The sequence below is a fragment of the Oryctolagus cuniculus genome, chromosome 6, assembly GCF_051225735.1.
Source record: "Oryctolagus cuniculus isolate XC-2025 breed Fujian yellow rabbit chromosome 6, ASM5122573v1, whole genome shotgun sequence".
Classification (NCBI taxonomy): domain Eukaryota; kingdom Metazoa; phylum Chordata; class Mammalia; order Lagomorpha; family Leporidae; genus Oryctolagus; species Oryctolagus cuniculus.
Genome location: NC_142872.1, coordinates 38,201,240 through 38,227,935, shown reverse-complemented (window position 1 = coordinate 38,227,935; position 26,696 = coordinate 38,201,240). Strand labels below are relative to the sequence as shown.

The window sequence follows — 26,696 nt, the reverse complement described above, 5'->3', positions numbered from 1 at the left end:
CCAGTTCTGTGCCCTCGGCTTACTCTGTCTCTCTTCCGCAAGACACAGCTAACCACTCCCTGTTTCTCCAAGCACCTTCCTTTTCTGGGCCCCGAGAGACACCCTCCTTGTCCTCCACCCTGCTTCTCCTCACACTGCTACTCTTAGCCTCCTGTGCCAGCTGCTCCCCAATGCTGGAGTGTCCTTGGACCTCCTTCCCTTCCTCTGTGCCCATGCATTTTCTTAGCCACCTCATTTGGTCCTATGGCTATAAACACACCCAGCCCAGATCTCCATCTAGAGCTTCTGCCCTGAGAACCAGACACATACGTTCAATCGCCTACTTGACATGCCCAATCAGCTATGTTCTGAGTGTATCTCTACGTGCTGGGCATCCACATATTTCACTTAATGAGATAGGCTACTATGTAAAATGAAAGTTTTTAAATTCACAGGAACTTAAATTTTTTAGAAATGGATTTAAAATATTTATGGGGGGGGCAGCACTGTTGGCCTAGTGGGTAAAGTCACCACCTGCATTGCTGGCATCCCATTTAGGCACTGATTCTAGTCCCGGCTGCTCCACTTCCCATCCAGCTCTCTGCTATGGCATGAAAAAGCAGTAGAAGATGGCCTAAATCCTTGGGCCCCTGCACTCGCATGGGAGACTCGGAAGAAGCTCCTGGCTCCTGGCTTCAGATCGGCCCAGCTCCAGCCACTGCAGCCATCTGGGGAGTGAACCAGCGGATGGAAGACCTCTCTCTCTCTGTCTCTCTCTGCCTCTCCTTCTCTATCCGTTTAATTCTCTTTTTTTTTTATAAGATTTATTTATTTTATTTGAAAGTCAGACTTACACAGAGAGAGGAGAGGCAGAAAGAGAGAGGTTTTCCATCCGATGGTTCACTCCCCAGATGGCTGCAAAGGCCGGAACTTCACCGATCCGAAGCCAGGAGCCTGGTCTCCCACGTGGGTGCAGGGGCCCAAGGACTTGGGCCATCCTGTACTGCTTTCCCAGGCCATAGCAGAGAGCTGAATTGGAAGAGGAGCAGCCGGGACTCAAACCGGCACCCATATAGGATGCCGGCACTTCAGGCCAGGCTTTAACTCACTGTGCCACAGTGCCGGCCCCTCTCTGTGTAATTCTTTCAAATAAATAAGTCTTTAAAAAATATTTATAGGCTAAAAAAATCATAATACATGTAATTTCCTTTAGGGTAGCATAAAAATAGATGAAGTACATGGCAAAATGCTAACATTTGCTCATTTTAGGTGGTGAAGGTGTGAGTATTCATTACATTATTCTATTTTCTATAGGTTTCAAATTTTTATTTAAAAAAAAAAAGGGTAGAGGGGCCGGCGCTGTGGTGCAGCAGGTTAAACTGCTGCTTATAATGTCGACATTCCATATTGGAGCACTGGAGTAAGTTCTGGCTCCTTCCTTCCTATTCAGCTTCTGGCTAATGTGCCTGGAAAGGCAGCAGGAAATGGCCCAAGGATTTGGGCCCCTGCAACCCACATGGGAGACTTGGATGGAGTTCCTGACTCCTGGCTTCAGCCTGGCCCAGCCCAGGAAGCTGAGGCCATTTGGGGAGTCAATCAGTAGATGGAAGATCTCTGTCTGTCCCTCCCTCTCTGTTACTCCGATTCCAAATAAATATATAAATAAATCTTTAAGGGAAAAAAAGGAGAAAACAAAACACTGGAATGAATGGGTAATGAGGTTCTCTCCAGATGTTCCAGAGGTACATGGAAGACTATTTCTAGTCCACTTCTTGACAATGTCTGGAATTTTGTCAAGAATCCCCCCTATTCAAGGGAATCTGGAAAGAGGCTCCAACAACATTTCCTGCGTACGACCCACAGATAGCCCTGCTTCTGAGAAACCCACACGAGTTTCAAAGTGTCAGTTGTCCAAGTGTGCCTCATCCAAGAAGATGTACAAACACTGCTCAGGACCACTCCCAGCCTGTCCCGATAGTACCCTTGTCTCTTCCTCCTAAGGACAAACCTCCAGACCCAATGTTCAGGAAGATCAGCTGCAAGGCTAAGAATAGGCAGAGCAGGTGGGAGCTGCTTGGAAGCCGCAGGGAGGGGGAAGCAGGGGTGGGATGGCGATCAGGCCACACCCACGCTGACCATCTGCTCTCCCAAGGGCATCTGACTGCGTGCGTGGCCAGGGAAGGTGGGAACAGTTGCCAGCTAATTGCAAAATGCCATGCTCCGGCCTTATTTTCCATGGAGCCAAGTACTCCACAGGGACAAGGGCTGCCTTACAGATCAGAGGCCTCCTTTCACAGGCACCAAGGAGACACCAGATTGACAGTGGCTCTCACATTTGTGACCTTCTAAGGTAACGTGGAGGAAATCTATTCCAAAGCCTTTCAGATAGGCAAAGAAAAACAAATGAAAGAGAATATCAAGACTCAGGTAGGGGTGGGAAGGGGCCCTCCCAAGTACTCTTGGGCATGTCAATTGTCCAGATCTCCTGGGAGAGCAGTGTGGCAATGTGTGAAATGTACAAACCTTTTGCTGTATCAGACCGCAGCCTGGAAATCTACCCACAGAAATACCGACCCACGGGAACAAGGTAAAAGAAAGAAGTCATTCAGCAACTCTATTTTGACTGCAAAGGATTGGAAACCACTCGAATAACTATTAATAGGAGAATGGTCAAATAAACTGCAGGCTGTGAGCTGCCCTGGAAAGAAATGCTGCACGGCCCTGAAGGTTACGGCAGAACTCCTACTGTCATGAAGATACTCGTGACCACAGTTCAGTGGAAAAGCGGGTTTTAGAACAGCAGGTGGAGTAGGAGTTCCTTAAACAACTCTACCTACTGATAGATCGATCTGCCTGTGCATCTATCTGTACATAAAGAGAAAAATATGGATGGGCAAGTGTTAGCCTAGGGGGAGGGATAGGGAACAGGAGACTACTGGGAAATGGACTTGATTTTTTTATTGTCTATACTTATACATTGCTTGAATTTTCTTTCCAATAAGCATATATTACTTTAATACTGAAAACAGACAGGATTAGCAAACAAAGGAAAACAAGAAAGGTTAGTTGCATTCTTCATACTCTACTGCCTTGGCCGTCACTCGAGAACTGTAAGTGCCTGTGCCTGGCTGATTCTGCCAGGCAGCCTCTGCCACCCTGCCAGCCATGCCACCAGGGCGTCCTGCCCCAGCCAGGCAGAGCTCTCTGCAAGCGGCAAAGGCAAGGCTTTGCTCCTCTAGGCTTTCAGGTGGGAAGTACTGTCTTAGAAGACCAGACAAATTGAAAAACCCACCCTCTTGCACATCTAAACAAAAAGTGCGCGTGCATTTTAGAATCTCAAACAATCTATCCTAGGACTGAGAAGGACTCATTCACAGCAGTGTGGCAATTCTATCTGGCCAAGCTCCAGAAAGTGCCCTGTGATTGCATGCACAAGGAAGCCAAGACTCCTGTTTCCCAAGAGATCAAAAGGGACAGAGACCTGAAGAAGGCCATTCCTGGTACAGTCTTAGGCCAGATGTTCCCACAGAAGGCATCTGAGAAACCTGCAGGCTCTGGGGGGCTGCAGGCATTTAGGGAGCAGGGCCCAGGCACACCGGGAGTCCTGCAAGGAAGGCCCACACTACAGAGAACAGGTCCACATCTCACTAACCCCTGTGAACATCTGGAGACTGAGTGAAGCCCTCAACATGTGCAGGGATTTCAAGAACCAAAGTATTTTTGGGGACACCTGGACTCTATCTGGTCACATGTTATAACACTGGGCTCTACCCTGACACTACATTTATAAGTAAGAGCCAGGTCATTTGCAAGACTATCACATTTTGCTCTGCTCCGCAGTCTGTAACATTATTCCTACTTTACGTGCTTTCCTTCTTTCTCTCATCAGACCCAAGCAAGTCAGGTTTGTTTTCATTGACAGTTGCTACTCCAGGGTATACACACTCTCTGCTCTCTTATCTTCCTGTGCTTCTTATACATCATGCTTCAAATTTTTCTCTCCTTATATCCAAATTTATTTTTATAAGTAGATGTAAATATCCAATTGTTTAATTTTATCTTTTAATGTCATGGTGCCTAGGCATTTGCACACTGAAATAATACAAGGGTGTTTTTTAAAGTTCATGTAAAATGAGTATTTTTTAAGTTTTTATTTAATGGTAAAATGAGTATTATAAACAAATTATGAATGGGTTTCAAAATTTTTTTTTCTTTTTTCTTTTTGACAGGCAGAGTGGACAGTGAGAGAGAAAGACAGAGAGAAAGGTCTTCCTTTGCCGTTGGTTCACCCTCCAATGGCTGCCGCGGCCGGCGCGCTGCGGCCGGCGCACCGCGCTGATCCGATGGCAGGAGCCAAGTGCTTCTCCTGGTTTCCCATGGGGTGCAGGACCCAAGCACTTGGGCCGTCCTCCACTGCACTCCCTGGCCACAGCAGAGAGCTGGCCTGGAAGAGGGGCAACCAGGAAAGAATCCGGCGCCCCGACCAGGACTAGAACCCGGTGTGCCGGTGCCGCAAGGCGGAGGATTAGCCTAGTGAGCCGCGGCACCTGCCTCAAAATTTCTTGCATCAAGGTAGGTGCTGGGATGCCCAACTGGGATTGAGTCCTGCCTCTGCTTCTGATCCAGTTTTCCGCTTGTTGCCACCCATGTGAGATCCAGATGGAGTTCCTGGCCCATGGACTGGCCCAGTCCTGGCTGTTGCTGGCATTTGCAGAAAAAGAACCAACAGATGGAAGATATGTCTCTCTCTCTCTCTTTTTCTCTTTCAAATAAATACATAAATATATATTTTTAAAAATATTTATGTATTCATTTGAAAGGCAGAGTTACAGAAAGGCAAAGACAGAGAGCTGGATTGGAAGTGGGGCCGGCACTGTGGCGTAGCAGGTAAAGCTCAAGCCCAGCTGCTCCACTTCCAATCCAGTTCTCTGCTATGGCCTGAAAAAGCAGTTGAAGATGGCCCAAGTCTTTGGGCCCCTGCACCAATGTGGAAGACCTGGAAGAAGCTCCTGGTGCTTGGCTTTGGATCAGCCCCACTCCACTGTTGTGGCCATCTGGGGAGTGAACCAGTGGATGGAAGACCTCTTTCTTTCTCTGCCTCTGCCTCTCTGTAACTCTGCCTTTAAAATAAATAAATAAATCTTAAAAAAATATTTAGCTCACACTTCCACACTCCATCTACTTAGTGGGGCTCAGGCAATGATTCTTGATACACTGGCTGAGCACCTGTAGGTGTCAGCAATCTCTTGCAGGCTAACTTTGCTGATCGTGGCTGGACTCTTTGCATATCTGGGACACAGGAGCTGAGCAGGCTCTGGTCACACAGTTTGTCTTCCAGCAGACTGGCCTGTGCCCATGGTGGTCACAGGCTCCTATGATGACAAGACCTATGGAGGTCTTGGCTGGGAGCTAGCACACTGTCACTCAAATCAAGTCAAAAGGCCAGCCCAGATTCAAGGGGCAGGAGAAACAGTCGATTTCTTGGTGGGAGGCATTTCAGTGTTGTGCAGACAACAAAGGGTTGTGGAAACAGGGAGGGAAAGAATGGTGGCCATTTTTTTTTAAACCATCTGCCTCAGTTGCTATGCAGGAATGTGGGGTTCACTGTGCCCAGAGCCTCTGATTTTTCAAGAGAAGCCAGAAACCCAGCTGCCACAAGTCCCCGGTGTTCAATGCTGGAAGACATGTTGCAACACTGGGGAGGAGCCCCAGCACCACATGGGCTGCTCGTGTCACATCCTCTGCACTCTGGCCTCTCCCACCAGGCCAGCCTGGGCTTTTCACGGACTGTGAAGCCACCAGGTTCTCTGGTGGTGGACCTGGCTCTGCCCCTCCTTTGGTGTGGGACAGCCATTTCACGTTTCAGAGCCTGGTTTTCTTATGTGTAAGGAGGGAGTGATAATAGCACCTCCTGGAGCAGTCTCATTGCTCCCAAGCGACAGTCTGTAAATCCAGTTACTGCAGTTATCTTGGTGAGGCAGCAGTTAGGTTTCTTCTGGGACTAGCTCTGTGGTTCTCAGCTCTATCAACCCCTAACCACTTGGGGCCTAAGCACTTGGGGCCATCGTCTACTGTTTTCCCAGGTCACAGCAGAGAACTGGATTGGAAGTGGAGCAGCTGGTCTTGAACCAGTGCCCATATGGGATGCTGGCACTGCAGGCGGCGGCTTTACCTGCTACCCCACAGTGCCGGCCTGCAAAATAAATGTTTTAAAGCACCACATTTAGAGTGTCTGGTTATCTAGGAAAAGCTACGTGAAACAGTAACAATCTGGGAAGGCTGTATGGCAGCTGTACTTGGTACATCTGTGTTGTCTCTGGGTCACCTGAGTTTCCACTACTTCTTTTTGTCTCACATCTGGCACCTTGCCTCTCTCATTTCTGGAATCTATTTCACTCCTAGAGAAAAGTATTTAGTGACCCTTGCAAAAGCTAAGTTTGTAAAACCCAGGAAGGGTGAATCCACGGGGAAAATAGTGAGCTTCTGTGGAGTCAGAGAGGGGCCTCGGTCATGGATACTTGAAAAGGAGGCTCTGGTAGAAAAAGGATTGAGGAGTGAGAAGAGGAGGAGGAAGAGGTGGAAGAGGAGGAGGAGGGAAGGAAGCAGCAGACTCCACTTGGAATGATCTCATCTTCAAAGATCTGAGTCTATACTGCCTTCCTCTTGGGTGTACAAAGGATGTCTGAGTAAGATAAAGTAATGCTGGTAGGACCAATCTCTGTACTACCCCAGAAAAGAACCTTCATCTCCCTCCATCTGGTGTGCTTGTATGGAAAGATTAACCCTTTTTAAAACACGCAGAACAATAGGAAAAAACATGCAAATGATTCAGCAATATACAAAAAGATGATCGACTCAAACCACAGTCAGAGAAACGCAAAAGGAAACCGCACTGAGAGAACACTTTCACCCAGCCCAGGGGCACACTGTCGTAGAAACCCTGGGGAACCTTGTGTGCTGCTGATGGACATGTGGGTCTCCAGCCTTCACTGAGGGGATTTTACAACGTATCCAGATTATCAGTACCTATCTCCTTTGACCTCCCAACTCTACTTCTGGAAATTTTACTGGGGCTGGCACTGTGGCACAGTGGGTTAATGCCCTGGCCTGAAGCGCCAGCATCCCATATGGCTGCTGGTTCGAGACCCGGCTACTCCACTTCCGATCCAGCTCTCTGCTATTGCCTGGGAAAGCAGTAGAAGATGGCCCAAGTCCTTGGGCCTCTGCGCCTGCGTGGGAGACCCAGGGGAGGCACCTGGCTCCTGGCTTCAGATTGGCACAGCTCTGGCCATTGTGTCCAATTGGGGAGTGAACCATCAGATGGAAGACCTCTCTCTCTCTCTCTCTGCCTTTCCTCTCTCTGTATAACTCTGACTTTCAAATAAATAAATAAATCTTTTTAAAAAAATAAATTTTACTTACACAAAGACTTTCACCAGAGTAAACTGACATATGTTTATGAATAATCCCTGTAGCACTGTCTGTACTATCAAAAAATAGAAACAAACCAAATTCCATCAATAGTCAAATAAACTGTGGCCCAGCTACCTGGTGCAAGATGGTGCAATCGTATCAAAGGTCATGAATGTCATGTGTCAACATGGAAAGATCTTTAAGATACATACATGTACACATCTATACTAAGATACATACATATATATTTTGTCAGCCTTCCACATCTGCATGGGTTCTGTAGCCACAAATTCAGTCCCCTATTGATCAAAAATGTTTGAAAAGGGGCCAGCGCTGTGGTATAGTGGGTTAAGCCACCACCTGCAGTGCCAGCCTCCCATATGGGTGCTGGTTTGAGTCCCAGCTGCTCCACTTCCAATCCAGCTCCCTACTTATGTTCCTGAGAAAGCAGTAGAAGATGGCCCAAGTTTTTGGGTCCCTGTACCCATGTGGGAGACCTGGATGAAGCTCTTGGCTCCTGGGTTGGACCTGGCCCAGCCCTGGCTGTTGCCATGTGGGAAGTGAACCAGCAGATGCAAGATATCTTTCTCTGTAATTCTGATTTATAAATCCTAAAAAAAAAAAAGGAAAAAAACTGAAAAAGCCCCAAAGAGCAAAATGTGACTTTTTCCCTTTCCCTAAACAATATAGTTTAACAATTATTTACACCGTATAACCTGTATTAGGTATTATAAGCAATATAGAAATGATCTGAAACATAGATAATGAACTGGTGTTGGGGCACAGTGGCTTAAGCAGCTGGTGACACTGTAATCCCATGTGAGCACAGGTCAGAGTCCTGGCTACTTGACTTCTGAACCAGCTCCCTGCTAATGCGCCTGGGAAATTAGCAGAGGTGGCCCAAGTGCTTAGGCTCCTGCACCCATGTGGGACACCCAGATGGAGTTCCATGCTCCTGTTTTGGCCTGGCCCAGCCCTTCGGGGAGAGAACCTGTGGATAGATTTCTCTCTCTCTCTCTTTTTTTTTTTTTCTCTCCCTCTCTCTGTAACTCTGCCTTTCAAGTAAATAAATAAATCTTTAAAATATATATTATATATATAAATATATATTATATATATATAATAGAGAGGAGGTTGTGCACAGGCTATATGCAAATACTATATATGTTTTCTGCTACTATAGCTTACAACACACTGTTCCTGCCCTCCTACTGCCCTTCCCTGTAGTGGTCATGAGTGCTGTTCACCAAATGTTTTTGCTTTCCTACTTTTGCACACATAGTAGGAAAGCACACTCTGCCTGTTGGCAGTGGGTTGGGGTTTGTCCTGGCTGATGGAGCATGAGAAGCAATGAGGATCATCATATCTGGACTGGAGAGTCTAATTAGCAGTGTTAGACCTTCTAGAGCTTCCTTGAGAGCTTTTTTTCTTTCACCACAGTTTTTGACAATGTCCTGGAGTGAGGATGATTAAGAGTTCCAAACCAAGCCCACACTGGAGCATAAAGAAGACATAATTGCTATTGTTTGGAGCCACTGAGATTTGGGAGCTGTTTGTCTCTGCAGCAGGGCCTGACCTATCCTGAGTGATACAGGTACTGATGCTGATAGACACCAGACACAGCATGAATGGCATCACACAGGTGCTAAGACTGCCCCTGAGCGCTGGGGTCAATGGAGCAAGAGTGCTCACAAGCCACTTTACTCACACCACAGCCTCAATGATGTCCTGGATCTCCCGCTGCAGCTCTGGCTCCTTCTGGTACGCCTCCACCAGCAGCAAGGCCTGGTCATAGCTGGCACAGTAGACCTTATAGACTCGCTCGAACTCCTCTTGGAAGTCCAGGAACAGGTTCCCTGATGATGAACAAGCAACAAGGCATTGTGAACGGCATGTCACCATACCCCCTTGCTTGGAGTGGGGAGGCGGGAAGTGAGCCACTCCAGCTCTGCAGGACACTGCCAAGGTCATCCAATGCATCACCATGGCAAGACACCCATGCTCCCAAGTGTCCATGTTTTCATCCAAGTCTCATGGGGTTGCCATGAGGATACTGGGACAGAACAGTGTAAAAGCACAGGCTGGTAGACCACAAGAATCCAAAATGCTTGGGACCAAAAGTCTTTCAGACTTTCTGGATTTGGGGATATCTGCATATACATAGTGAGACACCTTGCAGAGGGAAACCAAGCTTACATCTGAAGTTCCTTTATGCCTCACACGTACCATTTTTTTTAATAAAAAGATGTATTTATTTATTTGAGAAGCAGAGTTACAGAAAGGAGAGACAGAGAAGTCTTCCATCTCCTGGTTCACTCCCCAGATGGCCACAACAGCTGGAGCTGAGCTGATCTGAAGCCAGAAGCTTCTTCTGGGTCTCCCACATACTTTCAGGGGCCCTTCTCTATTGCTTTCCCATTGCAGGGAGCTGGACTGGAAGCGGAGCAGCTGGGACTCAAACCGGCATCCATATGGGATGCATACACCACAGGCAGAGGCTTAACCCTCTATGCCACAGCGTCTGCCCCTCTTATGTACCTTACACATACAGCCCGAAGGTAACTTTATACAAGAGCATTACTGTACCTGTGTCTCAACTATTATATCACACAAAGTCAAATGAGTGATTTTTTCTACTGTAACATTGTTGGCACTCAGAAAGTTTGGGATTTGGGGTTTGAATTTTTATATTAGGAATCCTCAACCTGTGCTTAATAAATGGTAGCTATAATCTCAATAATACAATCTGGCTTCCTGTTAATGCACACCCTAGGAGGCAATGGATGATGGCCCAAGTGCTTGGGTTCCTGACATCAATGAGGAAGACACATATGGAACTTTGTACCCCTGGTTTTGGCCTGGCCTAGCCCCAGCTGTTATGGTTATTAGCTGTTATGGTTATGGAGAATGAATCAGTGAATGAATGATCTCATTCTCTCTGTTTCTTGTCTTCTCTCTGTCATTCTGCCTTTCAAAAAAAAAGTACATGGCAGGGGTAGTGTTGTTGCAGAGCAAGTTAAGCCTCCGCCTGCAAGGCCGGCATCCCATATGGGTGTCAGTTCAAGTCCTGGCCGCTCCACTTCCAATCCAGCTCCCTTTGGACTGGCCCAGTTCTGGCCATTGCTGCCATCAGGCAAGTAAACCAGTGGATGGACACTCTCTCTGTCTCTCCCTCTCTCTCTCTTTCTCTCTCTAACTCTGCCTTTCAAATAAATAAATAAATAAATAAATAAATCTTTCTTGAAAAAAACTATATGGGAGGATTATCTAGGTTGTTTGCAAGTACTTTACTATTTATAGGGCTTGAGCATCTGCAGATTCTGGTATTCAAGGGGGATCCTAGGGCCAATCTCCATGGCTACTAAGGAACAACTGGAGTAACACACATCAGGTGGTGATAAGTACCATGAACTAAAATAAAGCCAAAGAACTGGTCTAAGTACTCCGGCTCCTGCCACCCATGTGGGAGACCCAGATGAAGTTCCAGGCTCTCGGCTTCAGCCTAGCCCAATCCCAGCTATTGTAGCCATTTGGGGAGTGAACCAGCACAAAAGATCTCTTTCTCTTTCTCTCTATAACTCTGCCTTTCAAATAATAAATTAAAAAAAAGAGAGAGCAAGCAAGCCAAGCCAAGCCAAGCCTAGCCACATGAGTTCTCTGAGCTTGTTTTCAGCTAACCACAAAGCATAAAGGGTGAGGACATGCTATGATTTAATGTATTCTCCAGAGTTCCTGTGCTGGAAACCTGATTCCCAGTCCAACATGGTTGAGAAAGGGGACCTTTAGGAGCTCTTATGAATGGAGCTATGCCATTATCATCTTAGTGGATTAATTATTGCAAGAGTGAGTTTGGGGGCCAGTGTCAGGATGTAGCAGGCTAAGCTGCTGTCTGCAACACTGGCATCCCATATAAGCACAGGTTTGAGACCTGGCTGCTCCACTTCTGATCCAGCTCCCTGCTTATAATGCACCTGGGAAAGCAGCAGAGGATGGCTCAAGTGCTTGGGCCCTAGCACCCACATGGGAGACCTGCAAGAAGCTCTTAGCTCCTGGATTTGGCCTGGCCTAGCCCTAGCTATTATAGTCATTTAGGGAGTAAACTAACAAATGGAAGATCTCTCTCTCTGTCTCTCCCTCTATTTCTGTAGCTCTGCCTTTCAAATAAATAAATAAATCTTTTTTTTTTTCAAAGAGGTGGGTGCTGTGGCATAGCAGGTTCAGCTACAGCCTGGTACACTAGCATCCCATATGGGCCCCAGTTTGTGTACCAGCTGATTCACTTCTGATCCAGCTCCCTGCTAATGCACCTGGGAAAGCAGCAGAGGATGGCTCAAGTGCTTGGGTCCCTGCACCCACATGGGATACCTGGAAGAAGCTCCTGGCTCCTGGTCCTGGGTTTGGCCTGGCTTCACCCTGGCCATGTGGCCATCTAGGGAGTGAACCACCCGATGGAAGACCTCTTTCTCCATCTTTTCTCTCCTCTCTCTGTAACTCTTTCAAATAAATTTTTAAAAAATAAATAGGTTTTCTTATGTGAATTTGTTATAAAAGTGAATTTAGGGACCTGGCAATGTGGTACAGTGGGTTAACCTGCCACTTGCAATGTTAGCCTCCCATATCAGAGCACAGGTTCAAGTCCTGGCTTTTCCATTTCCCAGGCCTCTGCTAATATACCTGGGAAGGCAGCAGAAAACAGCCCAAGTGCATTATGCCTCAATGTGAGAGACCATGATGGAGTTCCTGGCTCCTGTCCTCCACCTGGCCCAGCCCTGGCAATTACAACCATTTGGGGACTGAATCAGTGAATGGAATATTCTCTCTCTCTCTCTCTCTCTCTCTCTGCCTCTCAGTTTCTGCTGTCTCTATCACTCTGCCTTACAAATAAATAATTTTTAAAGAATAACACAAAGGTGAGTTCAGCCCCCTGGTGCTGTCTCTCGCTAGGTGATGCCTTCTGCCACATTACAGCCCAGCAAGGAGGCCCCTGCCACACATGGGTGGCTCATCCTTGGGACTTCCCAGACTCCAGAATGGGAAGAAGCATGTCTCCATTCTTTATGAACCAGCCAGCAGCAGGTGCTCTATCACAACAGCAGAAAACGCACTGAGAGCAGGGCGCTTCCTGAAAGCTCTATAAAGGCCAGGGAACTGCATAGCCAAACGGAGAGGAATGGAATGTTAAAGCTGCATTTCAGATAAATACAGACTCAATCCTTAGTGTAAGTATGTCTCCTGCAACAGTAGTAACATACTTATAGTAAACAACTTGGTGTTTATCTGAAACGCAAACGTAATTGGTTAGCCTGTATTTTACCCAGAAACCCAACTAGAGCAGCATGAGGGCAGCCAGTGGAGATGTTGCCAGGTATGCTCGGGGCACAGCACAGCATCCTGGCTCTGTGTCCAGGAGGAAGGCAGAGGTTGACAAGTGAGGACCTGTATATGGAACCATCTTGGAAAAAAAATTGCAACAGGGACCCAATCTCGGACCCCAAGTCCTTAGAAAGCTTTCAGCTTGAGGCTGTATCAATTTCACTCAAATAAGTGATAATCATTAACAGAAATAAACTGATAAAAGGTAGGAATAGCTACAAGTACTTAAAACAAATATTATTCTTTAACTTTTTAAGATTTATTGATTGATTTTTGAAAGGCAGAGAATTAGAGAGGGAAAGAGAAAGAGAGAGACAGAGAGAGAAAAGAGAGAGAAAGAGGGAGATCTCCCATCTGCTGACTCACTCCCAAAATGGCCATAGCAGCCAGGAGTGAGCCAGGCCAAAGCCAGGAGCCTGGAACTGCACCCGGAACTTCCACATGAGCACCAGTGGCACAAGCACTTGGGTCATCTTCTGCAGCTCTCCCAGGTACATTAGAAGGGAGCTGGATTCAAAGTGAAACACCTGGGATCCGAATCGACATTTACATGGGATGCTGGCACCAGAAGCAGCAACTTAACCCATTGTGCCACAAGGCTGGCCTCTTTTTCTTTACCTTTGTACTCATCATTGGTAGGCAATAATGATATCCTATCGTTGCTTCTTTAGGAACTGTATTTTCAAATACCCAGGCTTCTCCCTCACCCTGTACCCCATGAAAGTGACCTGGTACAGCGGCCGAGAGGCCTGGCTCTGGGAGACCCACGGCCTGCACTCAATTCCTGGTGAGACCTTCTGTAGGTTACTTCCTCCCTCTGTACCTTAGCTCCCTTAACTGGCACTGAGATGACACATACCTTTGAGGGTTGTGAGATTAAATGAGTCATTATACATAGAGCAGTGCCAAAGGTCAGTAAACATTCAGAAAGTGGTTTTCTAAGTGTGCTGGCAGATTTGTCATTTTTAATCCCATCGTCATCGTCATGTCTAGGAAAGGGTAGGTCAGTAGTGTGGAGGCCAGAGTGACTTGGGCACCACAGCACTGGGGACCTGCACCTGCTCCTCCTCTCTGCCACCCAGCGCATCTGGTGCCCACTCACCGTCCTTCCCAACTCTGCTAGGAAGCCCCTGACCATGACGTCTTTTTGTCCTTTTTTCTCTGGTGACCCTAACCTCTCTTTCTTCTCTGGTGACCCTAACCATTCCAGAACTGGGAGACTATCCTCCTCTTTCACCTGGGCCATGGTAAAGCCTCCAACTCACCCCCCTCCCCCCAGAATCCATTGTCCACAAAAACCAAGAGATCCCTGCAGACCACAAATGGAGCCATGTCACTTCCCTGCTCAACATGGTCCCGTAGCTTCTCCTTACACTTGACCTACAGAGCTCTGCAGGATCGGGTCCCTGCTGGCTGGCTGTCTTACCCCCAGCAATCTCCAGCCACTAATCCCCATGGAGCCACATTGACGTTCTGTCTGCCGCCGCTCAACCACGCCAAGCTTATCCCTGCCTCAGGTCCTTTGCATGGCCATTCTCTCTCCTCTCCTCCAGATTTCCTCATGGCTGGCTCCTTCCTAACATTCAGATCCCAGCGCAAATGTTCTCTGCTCAGGAGGCAATCCTTCACACCTACGAGTTACTATAATTGTTTTGTTTTCTTCAAATGACAGTTTTCTTCCCAAAATTCTCTATCAGTTTATCTTGCCTCTCTCATGATGCTGTGACCAAAGCACATAGCAGTGACTACACAAAAAACTGCAGATGCTCAGTAAGGCACCATGGAGTAAATGGACACCAGCTGTGCCACTACCAGTCATGGGACCGTGAGGTTGTCCTTCCTGGTCCCTGGGCCGCAGTCCCAGTTTGAACTCAGTATTATTCCAGGGCCCTGCTGGCTCAGATGGGTTGTGTTCTAGGGACCCCTAAGGCAGATGCACCACTGAGATGCATGTCCCAGGGACACTGGGGACATTTCAGCACCGATCACATGCTGAGGACAATTCCACGGACATCTCAGGCTGACAACACCCTGGTCTTTGCTTACCAATTAGGCGCACTTGCTCTTCCTCCTCAGAAGCCGTCTCCTGCAGATCATGAAGAAATCTGTTGTTCACCTTGATGATATCATCCATGTTTGAGAACAGGACATCCAGGTCTCCCTGCGGCAGCTGGAAGGGACAAAGAGGCCATGGGAGGGGGCTGGGCTTTCAGTTCAGTGACTGCACCTGCAGGCTTTGGAGTGCAGTCCGGAACGGTCTGGTCCCAGCACTCTCAGGACTTGCTGGCCCAGTGGAATGTTTGCAGTGATGTAGAAACGTTATTAATTGAACACTTACAGTACTCTATAAAAAGAGAGGAAGAGATGGAGCTCTCCGTGAGGAAGGGAAGCTAAACTGGGGCTTTACCCTAGGGGTGCTGCCAGCTGTCATTATTCTGCCCTCAGTCTCCTTGGTTGTCATTTGAATGTGGGAATGTAGGCTCCTTTCCAGCTCTGACACACTCAGTGCTTACCACTGGTAACTACCTCCAGGTGCATCCTGAACTCCAGGCTGAGTAACCAGGCAGTCCCTGGTAAAAGAAGGATGTGTATACATACACACACACACACAGGTGTGGAGGATGCACTGAGTGCACAATCAGTGGGATTGCTCCCTGCAGAAAAGTATCTAGACTTTCTATTTTCCATAAAATAACTAACAATATATATATTTGCTTGCTTAATTCCTATACAGAAAAAAAAACTTAATTTCTAGAGGTAAACTCAGAGAAGTCCTTCACCTTCTACACTCTCTACTTTGGTATTTCATCCAAGAAATACTAATTGAAAGTCCATTATTTATGCACCAAGACTGAGATGAAACGAGGAGCTCACAGACTTGAAATTTTGTAGTGAGAGCCTGTATCATTTCTTTTTTAAAAGTTTATTCATTTGAAAGGGAGCAAGAGAGACAGAGAGAGAGGGGGGAGAATATCATCTACCGGTTCACTCCCCAAATGCCTGCAAACCTGGGGCCGGGCTAGACCATGTTCAAGGCAGGAGCCAGGAACTCCGTCTGGATCTCCTTTGTGGGTGGCAGGGACCAAGTACTTGAGCCATCAATGGCTGCTTTCCTGGCACATTAGTAGGAAGTTGGATAAGAAGCAGAGGTGGATATAAGAATGAACACAGAGAAGCCATCTGACCTAGTGATTAAGTTGCCAGTTAAGAGGTTCACATTCAGGGCTGGCGTCATGGTATAGTGAGTAAAGCCACTGCCTGCACCACTGGCATTCCTTATGGGCAGAGGTTCCAGTCCTGGCTGCTCCATGTCCTATCTGGCTCCCAGCTAATGTGCCTGGGAAAGCAGTAGAAGATAACCCAAGTGCTTGGGCCCCTGCACCCATGTGGGAGACCTGGAAGAAGCACCTGGTCCCTGGCTTCGGCCTGCCACAGCCCTGGCCATTGCAACCATTTGGGAAGTGAATTGGCTGATGGAGGATCTCTCTCTCTCTCTTTCTCTCTCTCTCTCTCTCTCTCTCTCTTTGTGTGTGTGTGTGTGTGTGTGTTTCAAATAAATAAATTTTTAAAAAAGAAGAAGAAGAAGAAAAGATCCACAGCCCACACAGGAGTATCTGGATTCAATACCCACCTCAGGCTCCCAGCTCCCAATTTCCTGCTAATGCAGACCCCGGTTATAGTTCAAGTACTTGGGTCCCCGGACTCATGTGGAAGACCTGGACTGAGCTACTGGTTCACAGCTTGAGCCTGGCCCAGCCCAGCTGGCCCCAGCCATTGTGGCCATTTGGGGAGTGAGTCAGCAGATAGGAGCACTCTTTCTCTCACTCTCTTTCCCTCTCCCTCAAATAAATTTTTATTAAAAATGTTTTTAGGGACCAGTTCTATGTCATGGTAGTTAAAGCCACCACCTGCAGCGCTGGCATGCCATATGGGCACCAGTTCAAGTTCTGTCTGCTCCACTTCCAATCCAGCTCTCTGCTATGTCCTGGGAAAGCAGCAGAATATGCCCAAGGATCCCTGCACCCTCGTGGGAGTCCCAGAAGAAGTTCCTGGCTCTAGGCTTCGGATTGGTGCAGTTCTGGCTGTTGGGGTCATTTGGGGAATGACCCAGAGGATGGAAGACCTCTCTCTCTCTCTGCCTTTCAAATAAATAAATGTTTAAAATGTTTTTAATGAATACTGTAATAGGAACTCATCACCGTAATCATCTGTCCATGTTACCACCCCACATTCATGACAAAGAGAATGCAGGTCAATGTGAGCAATTTGTTCTAAACTTAGAAAGGGCTTTCTTGTTACCTCATTTAACTTTCAAAGAGATTATTTCTCTCCCATTTAGCAGTTGAACACACTAAGACACTGAGCTATTCAAGGACTTCTTCAAGATGGCATGGCCAAAAAATGCTTGTACCAGGACTTATGTTCAGGTCTGTGCAACCTCACACTCAGCATGCTTCCTTTCCATCCAGCCTGCCCCAGGAAAGCACATGAGGTGGAGGAACTGTGTCCCACCTTGGCCCCCAGTAAAGACAGCTGTGTGAGGTCCCACCCAAGTACCTGCTGGAGGCGGCTCCTGATGTCAGAGGAGCAGAGTCGGAGCATGTGTAAGTAGGAGACCTCGGTGTCAATGAGCTCCTTGATGGCCAGTCTCTGATGGAGCACGGATCTGTCCTCAGAATCCTGACCTTCACCCGCTGGACTCCCTGACCTGGAGGACGGCTCGTCTGCCCCAGGATCAGCCATGTCTGCAGGTTCTGAGAAGAGCAAAATCATCCAAGTCACTTCTGTTGAGCAACGCTGTCTCAACTTCAAAGATAACTATTCATCAAGAGACCTAAAAACATCGTTTGCTGCAAAGAGTCAAGATGAACTGTTTGTGAGCATTTGTGGGCCGTATTTGGACAATATTAAAAGGCAAAAAAACCAGCTCAGATGATTATTGATATTTAAAACCAGTTCTCAAGATTCAGGCAATGTGCTCGCTTGGCTTTTCTTCTATTTCTTCCCCAGCATATGACCTAGATTTCTTTATCTGGTTCAGCTGAGTGTCTCTTGTCCTTTCTCTCCCACGGGCTCCCTCCTCTCCCCACCAGCCACTACCCTATCAGTCCCTATGAACTATCATCTGGGCGATTTCCACAGCCCCCAGGGTCACCCCTTCAAACCCAAACTCCTCTCTGGTGCTGCCACCCACCCCCATTCAGCTGCAACATGCTTCCAGATGAAACCCCGTGAAACAAAGCTTGTGACCATGGCATTTGTGGCCGGGACACTTTAAATCGCTCCCTGCCACTCCATGGTCTGGCCTCAACCTGGTTCTCTGCAGCAAAGAGAGTGCAGGCTTTTCTCCCCACTTGAAGGGCCATTTCCTGGCTCTGTGCTCCCACACCTGCTGGGCCCCTCCCGCGTCTCTGTGCTCCAACATTTGCCTTCTCTAATGCCAGCCCTGGTCCTCCTGCCTCGCAAGTAGACTCTTCTTCTCTGAAACTCCCACAGCACTTCATCTCTAAACATAAAGAACAGAAAGGGCAATACTGTGGACCAGATGGCCTGAAAAAGAACTCTTAGAAATGCTAGCTCAGCTAGAACACACTGCCTTTCCACTGCGAGGCACAGCACCCATGGGAGTATAGGTAATCACAGAGCCCCCAGCCAGAGGGAACTGAAGCAGAGCAGGGAGCAGCTGAGCTGATGCAGCTGTGGCCCAAGGGAAGTGGCCCAGGGGCCGCGCCCATCTCTGCTTCCTGGGGACTTGCGCCAGGCAGGAACAGGAGGCAAGCTCCCTCATAAATGAGACCCTGAAGGCTTTCAGTGAATGTGTCAAGAAGATGACAGAACCACTTCTTCCGTCTTGGCTTGGGTCCCAGGTGAGGGAAAAAGCCTGCTCTGAAAAGTCCCAACAATGGGTGAGGGGAGTGATCCCTCCCCTGCCCGTCATGAGGAGTTATGGCCGACACCCCCGTCATCCAAGACAAGCACAACAAACTCATTTGACCATAGTGTTGGGTGACACAGGAGGCTTCAGACTGAAGACCTGAAGACCCAAAGTGGAATCCATTTCTTTCTTTTCTTTGTTAATTTGAAAGGTATAGTGACAGAGAGAGAGAGACAGAGACAGAGAAAGAGAGACAGACTATCTCCTATCTGCTAACTCACTCCCCAAATCACTGCAATTCCCCGGGCCTGAGCTAGCTGAAGTCAGGAGACTGGAACTCCATCCAGGTCTCCCACTTGGGTGGCAACGACCCAAGGACCCAAGCACTTGGTCTATCTTCCCCTCTGCTTTCCCAGGCACATTGGCAGGCAGCTGGATCGGAAGCAGAGCAGTCAGGACTCCAACTGGTGCTCTGATACAGGATGCCAGTGACCCAGGTGGTGGCTCAACCTGCTGTACCACAGTGCTGGCCCCAGGACATCTTTTTTTTTTTTTTTAAGATTATTTATTTATTTGAGAGGGAGAGTTACAGAGAGAGGGAGAGACAAAGATCTTCCATCCACTGGTTCACTCCCCAAATGGCTTCAATGGCCGGAACTGGGCCCACTTGAAGCCAGAATCCAGGAGCTTCTTCCAGGTCTCTCACATGGCTGCATGGGCCCAAGCACTTGGGCCATCTCCTATTGTTTTCCTAGGCACATTAGCAGGGAGTGGTTTGGAAGAGGAATAGCCGGGACATGAGCTGGCACCCATATGGGATGTTGGTGCTGCAAGCAGAGGCCCAGCCCACTATGCCACAGCAGCAGCCCCAGGACATCCATTTTTATGTGTTGATTCAATGAAGCATGGACTGTGGTGTAGACATGGCATTGCACACAAAGGGTATGAGCAACACACTGAGTGGGGAAACCCAGCAAGACCCATCTGCTCAGCTTCTTCTTGGTCCCTCAGTTGTAGCAGCTCTTCCTCCTGGATATGGGACAGGACCCATTCTAGAACAGAGGTCATGTGACCTATAATCAACCAAGGTAGGTCAGAGAATTTCTTCATAGCCAGTTCTTTGACAGAAAGGCAGGGGGAGGTGGTGAGAGCAGTGGGTCTAGATTTTATGGCTGGCTTTGTTTTTCTTTCTATGACCCACTTGGAAAAAGGAAACCTGGGGGAGAATGAGAGGTAAGAGGCAAGGGGGCAGGAGAAGGTCAGAGAGCAGCTTAGTTTCTGAGGTCTTCACTTGGAGGCACTGCCTACTGAGCCCCAACACAGAGCTGCCTTCATTGGGTTTTAGGTACAAATTTGTACTACATGTGTGGTCCAAGAAGCCCAAAGCCCAGAACAGAACACAAAAAGAAAGCTTGGCCTAATGCTATAAATACTCTGAGTGACATGGGACAAAGTAAAAAGGCCGCCAGAAAGACACAGCTTTAACCCAGGCCACAGATAACCTTGTCCTGAAGATGAGCTTAGCATCCAAAATTGCAAGAACTCCACTGCAAGTCAGCATCTGCAGAAACCACAAAAAACAGGACTAGACCCTAAGAACATCTGACAATCAAACCACCAAATCAAAACTTTAACGTAAATGAGAAACACAAAAACCATTACATAAAAAGCAGAAAGACCTGAGCAATTTTAAATGAGTCAAGTGGAACTTATAGAAATTTAAAAGTTAGCATTTGAAACTAAAAACTAAAATGGACAGACTATAATGATATTTGGGAAAAAGAAGCAGCAAAGGGGCAGATATATATGAAGAAATTATTCAGACTGCTCAAGAGAAAGAGAGAACAGCATGGGGGAAAATGACAAAAAATTTAAGGGCTATGGACATCAAAAGAAGGCAACAAACATGAGTTCCAGAAAGCAAGAATAAAAAGTGGGAGGGGCAATATTTGAAGAGACAAGGTGAAGAATCGTACAGGATTTATAAAAGATACGAGTACTGAGATCTAAGAAGGACAAGTCCCAAACACAGGAAGTTAAAACAAACACCATTTCTAAACACACGGAGGAGAAATCGCAGAACTCAGAGGGTGCAGAGAATTTACCTCCTACACTTCCATTCTCAGAAACTACTGGAAAAGTCGAATAACAGTACCTAGAAGCAGCAGCAGCGCATGCAGGTGCTGGGGCCCAGAAAATGATACCCCAGATGGAAGGGTCAGAAGCAGCGGCATAAGCTAAGTTTCCCAGCTTCTGCCCTCCTGCCCTCACCTCACATTTTCCCCACAGGTAAGCCACAGAGAACAGCAGACTTCCCTCTTTCTCAGGGTGGCTCATAGAAAATGCACAAGGCCAATCACAAAACCTCAAAAGGAACACTCTAACTTTCTGGGAGGAGCTAACCACAAAGAAAATCTCCGACCTACCTTGTTCGATTGTAGGCCATTCTGCAAAAGGGTCCTGCCCCCTCACCATACCCGTACAGAGGAGCCATCAACAAGAACCTGGAGAGGCACTGCAGGGTCCCCCATTCCATCCATTTCCATTCACTCACTCCCTTCCTGTCCACTCCCATTTCTACATGGCTGTCCATGCCTTGCTGAACCTACATGAAACAGTGGCTACTCACCCTGGGTCTTTGGGTCTTCAGCCTGAAGGCTCTTCTGTCACAAAGAACTACAATCAAGGTTAGGGCTTTTTCCTGTATCCTGTCTCTGGTCAGTTTATTTCAGCAGACTCAAACATGGAACCTTTAGACAGAAAGCTTGAACTTCCTTACACAATGACATGGAGGTAAATACTCAAGGAATCAGGGCCGGCGCCGCGGCTCACTAAGCTAATCCTCCGCCTAGCAGCGCCGGCACACCGGGTTCTAGTCCCGGTCGGGGCGCCGGATTCTGTCCCGGTTGCCCCTCTTCCAGGCCAGCTCTCTGCTGTGGCCAGGGAGTGCAGTGGAGGATGGCCCAGGTGCTTGGGCCCTGCACCCCCATGGGAGACCAGGAAAAGCACCTGGCTCCTGGCTCCTGGCTCCTGCCATCGGATCAGCGCGGTGCGCCGGCCGCAGCGCACCAGCCGCGGCGGCCATTGGAGGGTGAACCAACGGCAAAGGAAGACCTTTCTCTCTGTCTCTCTCTCTCACTGTCCACTCTGCCGGTCGAAAAAAAAAAAAAATACTCAAGGAATCAGGTAAAAACAAAAAAACAAAAAAAAACAAAAAAGAAATTGCCTGGTGCTGGCTGGGACAAGAAGAAAGGGTGAGACAGGCTGCTTCTCCTAACAATTATTACAGAATTATTTGTCTGGCTTTTCATAACATGTATAGAACTATCCATTTCTTTAAATTATGTTTTTATAATTTGATAAAAAACAAAAACCAGGGATGAGCTTTGTGGTGCTGCAGGTTAAGTCCCACTTGGAACACTGGCATTCATATTTGAGTGTGGGTTTGAGTCTTGGCTGCTCTGCTTCTGATCCGGCTTCCTGCTAATGTACTTGGGAAGGCAGCAGATAACAGTTTAACTACTTGGGTCTCTGCCACTCACATGGCAGACCCAGAATGCAGTTCCTGGCTCCTGGCTTCCACTTGGCCCAGTCTATGCTGTTGTAGGCAATGGAAAATCTGTCTCCCCTCATACCCCTTTCTCACTATGCCTTTCAAATAAATAAATAAATACATATTAAAAGAACTAAAAGTGAGAAAAAAGTGGGAGTTTACTATGAATATTAAAAATAAATTGTGGGGCCAACACTGTGACATAGTGGATCAAGCTGCCGCCTGCAGTGCCAACATCCCATATGGGCATGGTTTGAGTCCTGGCTGCTACAATTCAGATCCAGCTCTCTGCTGTGGCCTGGGAAAGCAGTGGAAGATGGCCCAAGTGCTTGGGCCCCTGCACCTGCGTGGGAGACTGGGCAGAAGCTCCTGGCTCCTGGCTTCGGATCGGCACAGCTCTGGCTGTGTGGCCATCTAGGGTATGAACCAGTGGCTAGAAGACCTCTCTTTCTCTCTCTCTCTCTCTGCTCTGCCTCTCTATAACTCTGCCTTTCAAATAAATACATAAATCTTAAAGAAAAATGTTGCATTTCTACATATATCAGTAATGATACTAAAAAGTACAATTTGAAGATAAAACCATAAGATGTAAATTGTAGTAATAATAAATACTAAGATTTATTACTTTCTAAGTACATTAGTTAAACAGATACATAAGATGTTCATGGGAGCCAGCATCATGGAGCAACTTGCAATGCTGGCATCCCATATGGGCACTGGTTCAAGTCCCAGCTGTTCCTTATCGGATCCAACTCTTTGCTAATGGCCTGGAAAAAGCACCGGAAGATGGCCTAGGTGTTGGGTCCCTGTCATGCACATGGGAGAATGGATAAAACTCCTGCCTTACGCCTCGTCCAGCTTGACTATTGTGGCCATCTGGGGAGTGAACCAGTAGATCAAAGATATCTCTCTCTCTCTCTCACTCTTTCTAAATAAATAAATATTTTTTAAAAAAGATGCTTATAAAAGAAATTATAAAACTTTACTGAAATACATTTATGAACTAATTATAAATGGATATATACCATGATAATGTATAGGAAGATCCTGTAAGATACAAATAAAAATTTCTCCCAGACTGATTCAGGACAATTCCAAGACAGCTTCCAAGAGGGTTTTAAAAAATGGAACACAATAAAATGACTCTAAAACAAAGATGGAAGAGTATATATCCCAAGGGAATTCTAAAGAGCAAGGTAGAAAGACTTGTCCTACCAGTTATAAAGCCTTGCTCTATAGCCATAATAATCAACTAATGTTGAGCTGACCAAAAGATAGGTGGAACAGATTAGAGAGCCAAGAAACAGACAACAGTAAATATGAAAATTTGCTATATGAAAGAAGTGTCCTTGTAATTTACTGGTGAGAGGATGGGCCATGTGGGATAATAGCATAATTGGCTTCCCTCATTGAAAAATAAATAAATGCAATCCCACATCACACCCAAAATAAACTCCAGATGGGTTAAAGACTTATTTTCAGTGTGAAACTAAACATTTTTAGAAGAAAACACAGGAAAATATTTTTATGTTCTCCAGATGGAAAGGATTTCTTCAACAAAACTCACAAGTTACAAACCACAAAAGACTGAAAAATCTGACTACAATAATATTGAAATAGTCTACTTATCAATCAATAGGAAAAGGTAGGCCTCAGACCAGGAGAACGTATTTGAAATGAAAGCAATCTTCAAAACTTTTATATTCAGACTATACATAGAATTTCTATGAATCACTAAAACAAAGCAATCTAGGGTCCAGCACTGTGGCTTAGTGGGTAAAGCTGCCACCTGCACTGCCAGCATCCCATATGGGCACTGGTTCAAGACCCAGCTGCTCCACTTCCGATCCAGCTCTCTACTATGGCCTGGGAAAGCAGTGGAAGATGGCCTAAGTCCTTGGGCCCCTGCACCTGCATGGGAGACCTGAAAGAATCTCCTGGCTCCTGGCTTCGGATTGGCACAGCTCTGGCCGATTTGGTCAACTGGGGAGTGAACCAGTGGATGGAAGACCTCTCCCTCTCTTTCTTCTGCCTCTGCCTCTCTGTATCTCTGCCTTTCATATAAAGTAGAAAGATCTCCAGGGGGAAAAAACAATCTAATAGAAAAATATACAAAGAGCATTGTTTATATATAGTATTTTGTTTCGCTAAGCATCAGTACCAACCTCCCTCTACAGGATCTTGCTGTTACACTGAACAGCAGCTTCCCTAACTTCTGGCAGCTAAGATTCTCTGATGTATGTTTTCAGCCCCACCAGACAGCCTGGTGTGTGAACCTGGAATTTAGAACTCAGTTAAGCAGGAAGAAAGGCGGTGCTGGAGGGATCCATTCAATAGGGCAGGTGCTGCATTGTACTGAAGTCAACAATTTTGGCAATGCAGTGGGTGGTGGCTAACAGCGTTGAATCTGGGACAGTGCTTCCCAAATCTCAAGCTTCCTGGCTGTTGCTGCGGGAAATAGGTTCTTTAATTGTTTGGAGCTCACTCCTGGAGCCCACAGCCTGTTTCTTCCAGCCCCCAAATGTTTGCTGAGTACCTAATACTTAAATCTCTTTCTTCTTAAAATAGGGTGATTCGTGTTATCTTCAACGACACCCAGGCTAATCCAGATATGAATAGGTAACCACAAAGTTCACTAGTAGCAAGTTAAATGCAAATACTTAAGATCCCCAGAGATAGCAAGTTGGCCCATCATATTCACAAAGATGAAGTATCCGTGAATGTGTAGATGAAAGAACAGTGAGAAGTCTCATATACTAACATGGGATGTATATCGTTGCAACCATGGTAAAGAGCAATCTGGCAATATCTAGAAAAGTTAAAAACGTACATACTACCAAGCCAAGCAGTTCTATATCCTGTCTTCAAGAAATTTCTCCCTAGACACAAGAGTATTCATAATAGCACTGTCAATAATAGAAAATTGGAAACAGTCTAAACAGAAGAGTGGGTAAATAACTTGTCACATAGTCATACAGTTGTAGCAGCAATGGGATTCTGAACAGTGAAAGTGAATAAACCATACATTCACATATCAATATGGATACCCCACAGACACTGTAAAGAAAAACAAAAGTCCCAGAAGAATATGTAGAGTACAAGACTATTTTTTAAAGTTTAAAATATGTAAAACAACACTGGATATTGTTTGGGGATGCATATAAATGTGGCCCAGGTATTAACAATTTCACGGAAATAAGCAATAAATTCAGGATAGCAGTAACCCATGGGAAGGGAAGCATGGGAATGGAACTGAGGAGAGTATCAAAGGCAACTTGGTGGAACTTGAGACTTTTTTTTACTTAAGCTTTTCTTTTAAAAAAAAAATAGATTATTTATTGAAAGGTAGAGTTGCAGGGAGGCAAAGGCAGAGAGAGAGGTCTTCCATCCTCTGGTTTACTCCCCAGATGGCCACATCAGCCAGAACTGTGCCAATCCAAATCCAGGAGCCAGGAGCTTCTTCTGGGTCTCCCACATGGGTGCAGGGGCCCAAGGACTTGGGCCATCTTCCATTGCTTTCGCAGACTACAGCAGAGAGATCAATCGGAAGTGGAGCAGCCAGGTCTCAAACTGGCATCCATACGGCATGCCAGCACTGCAGGCAGTGGATTTTCCCATTAGGCCACAGCGTTGGCCCCTTTACTTTAATTTTAAGATAATTATAGACTCACATGCATTGATACGAAATACACAAGGACAGGTAGTTTGCAAAGTTGGGACATTGCTTATGAGGCCTGCATCCCATACTGAAGTGCTTGGTTCAACTCCTGGCTACTCTGCTTCCATTCCAGCTTCCTGCTGGTGCATACCCTGGGAGGCAGCAGATGATGAATGGCTCAAGTGCTTGGGTCCCTGCCACCTATGTGGGAGACCAGGACTGAGTTCTTGGCTCCTGGAATCAGCCTGGCCCAGCCCTGGCTTTGACAAGCATTTGGGGAGTGAATCCCAGATGGATTATCTCTGTGTTTCTCTCCCTCTGCCTTTCAAATAAATTGAAAATAAATAAATAAAGACTTTTTAAAAATAAAAGAAATATACATAGGATTTCCATACATTCATCCCAGTTTTCCCTGCGGTAATACTTGCAAAACTACACTACAAAAGCACAAGTAGTACAACAGCACAGCCTGTACACTGCCATGGATACAGGCAAGTGCAGAATATTTCCATACAATTACCCCTCGTTGTGCCTTTTTACCCCCTTGGCTCCAGCTTCCATCCCATCCTCAGCCTAGTAACACATAAATCTGTTTTCTATTTTTACTTTTTTTATTTTTTTGAGATTTTATTTATTTATTTGAGAGGCAGAAATGTAGACAATAAGAGAGAGAGAAAGAGAGAGAGAGAGAGAGAGAGAGAAAGGTTTTCCATCTGCTAGGTCCCTCCCCAAATGGCTACAGTGGCAGGAGCCAAGTGGATCTGAAGCCAGGAGCCAGGATCTTCTTCTGGATCTCCCATTCGGGTGCAGGAGCCAAAGCACTGGGCCACCTTCTACTGCTTCCC

General features: G+C 46.7%; 1 protein-coding gene across 13 annotated transcripts in view; it reads right to left on the bottom strand.

The window, feature by feature from the left end:
- Positions 1-26,696, bottom strand: part of ARHGEF37 (Rho guanine nucleotide exchange factor 37) — a 56,627-nt gene that overhangs the window by 17,582 nt on the left and 12,349 nt on the right. For 10 of the 13 annotated variants that reach the window (XM_008255241.5, XM_089336067.1, XM_008255244.5 and 7 more), the window contains exons 3-5: positions 17,323-17,519; positions 14,812-14,935; positions 9,101-9,248 (exon numbers count right to left, since the gene is read on the bottom strand). In XM_008255241.5, the coding sequence (XP_008253463.3) occupies positions 9,101-9,248; positions 14,812-14,935; positions 17,323-17,508 (458 nt within the window). In that variant the 5' untranslated portion in view covers positions 17,509-17,519. The remainder of the gene's footprint in view (positions 1-9,100; positions 9,249-14,811; positions 14,936-17,322; positions 17,520-26,696) is intronic. The other 3 variants (XM_089336071.1, XM_070076298.2, XM_089336073.1) reach the window with 1 other exon arrangement.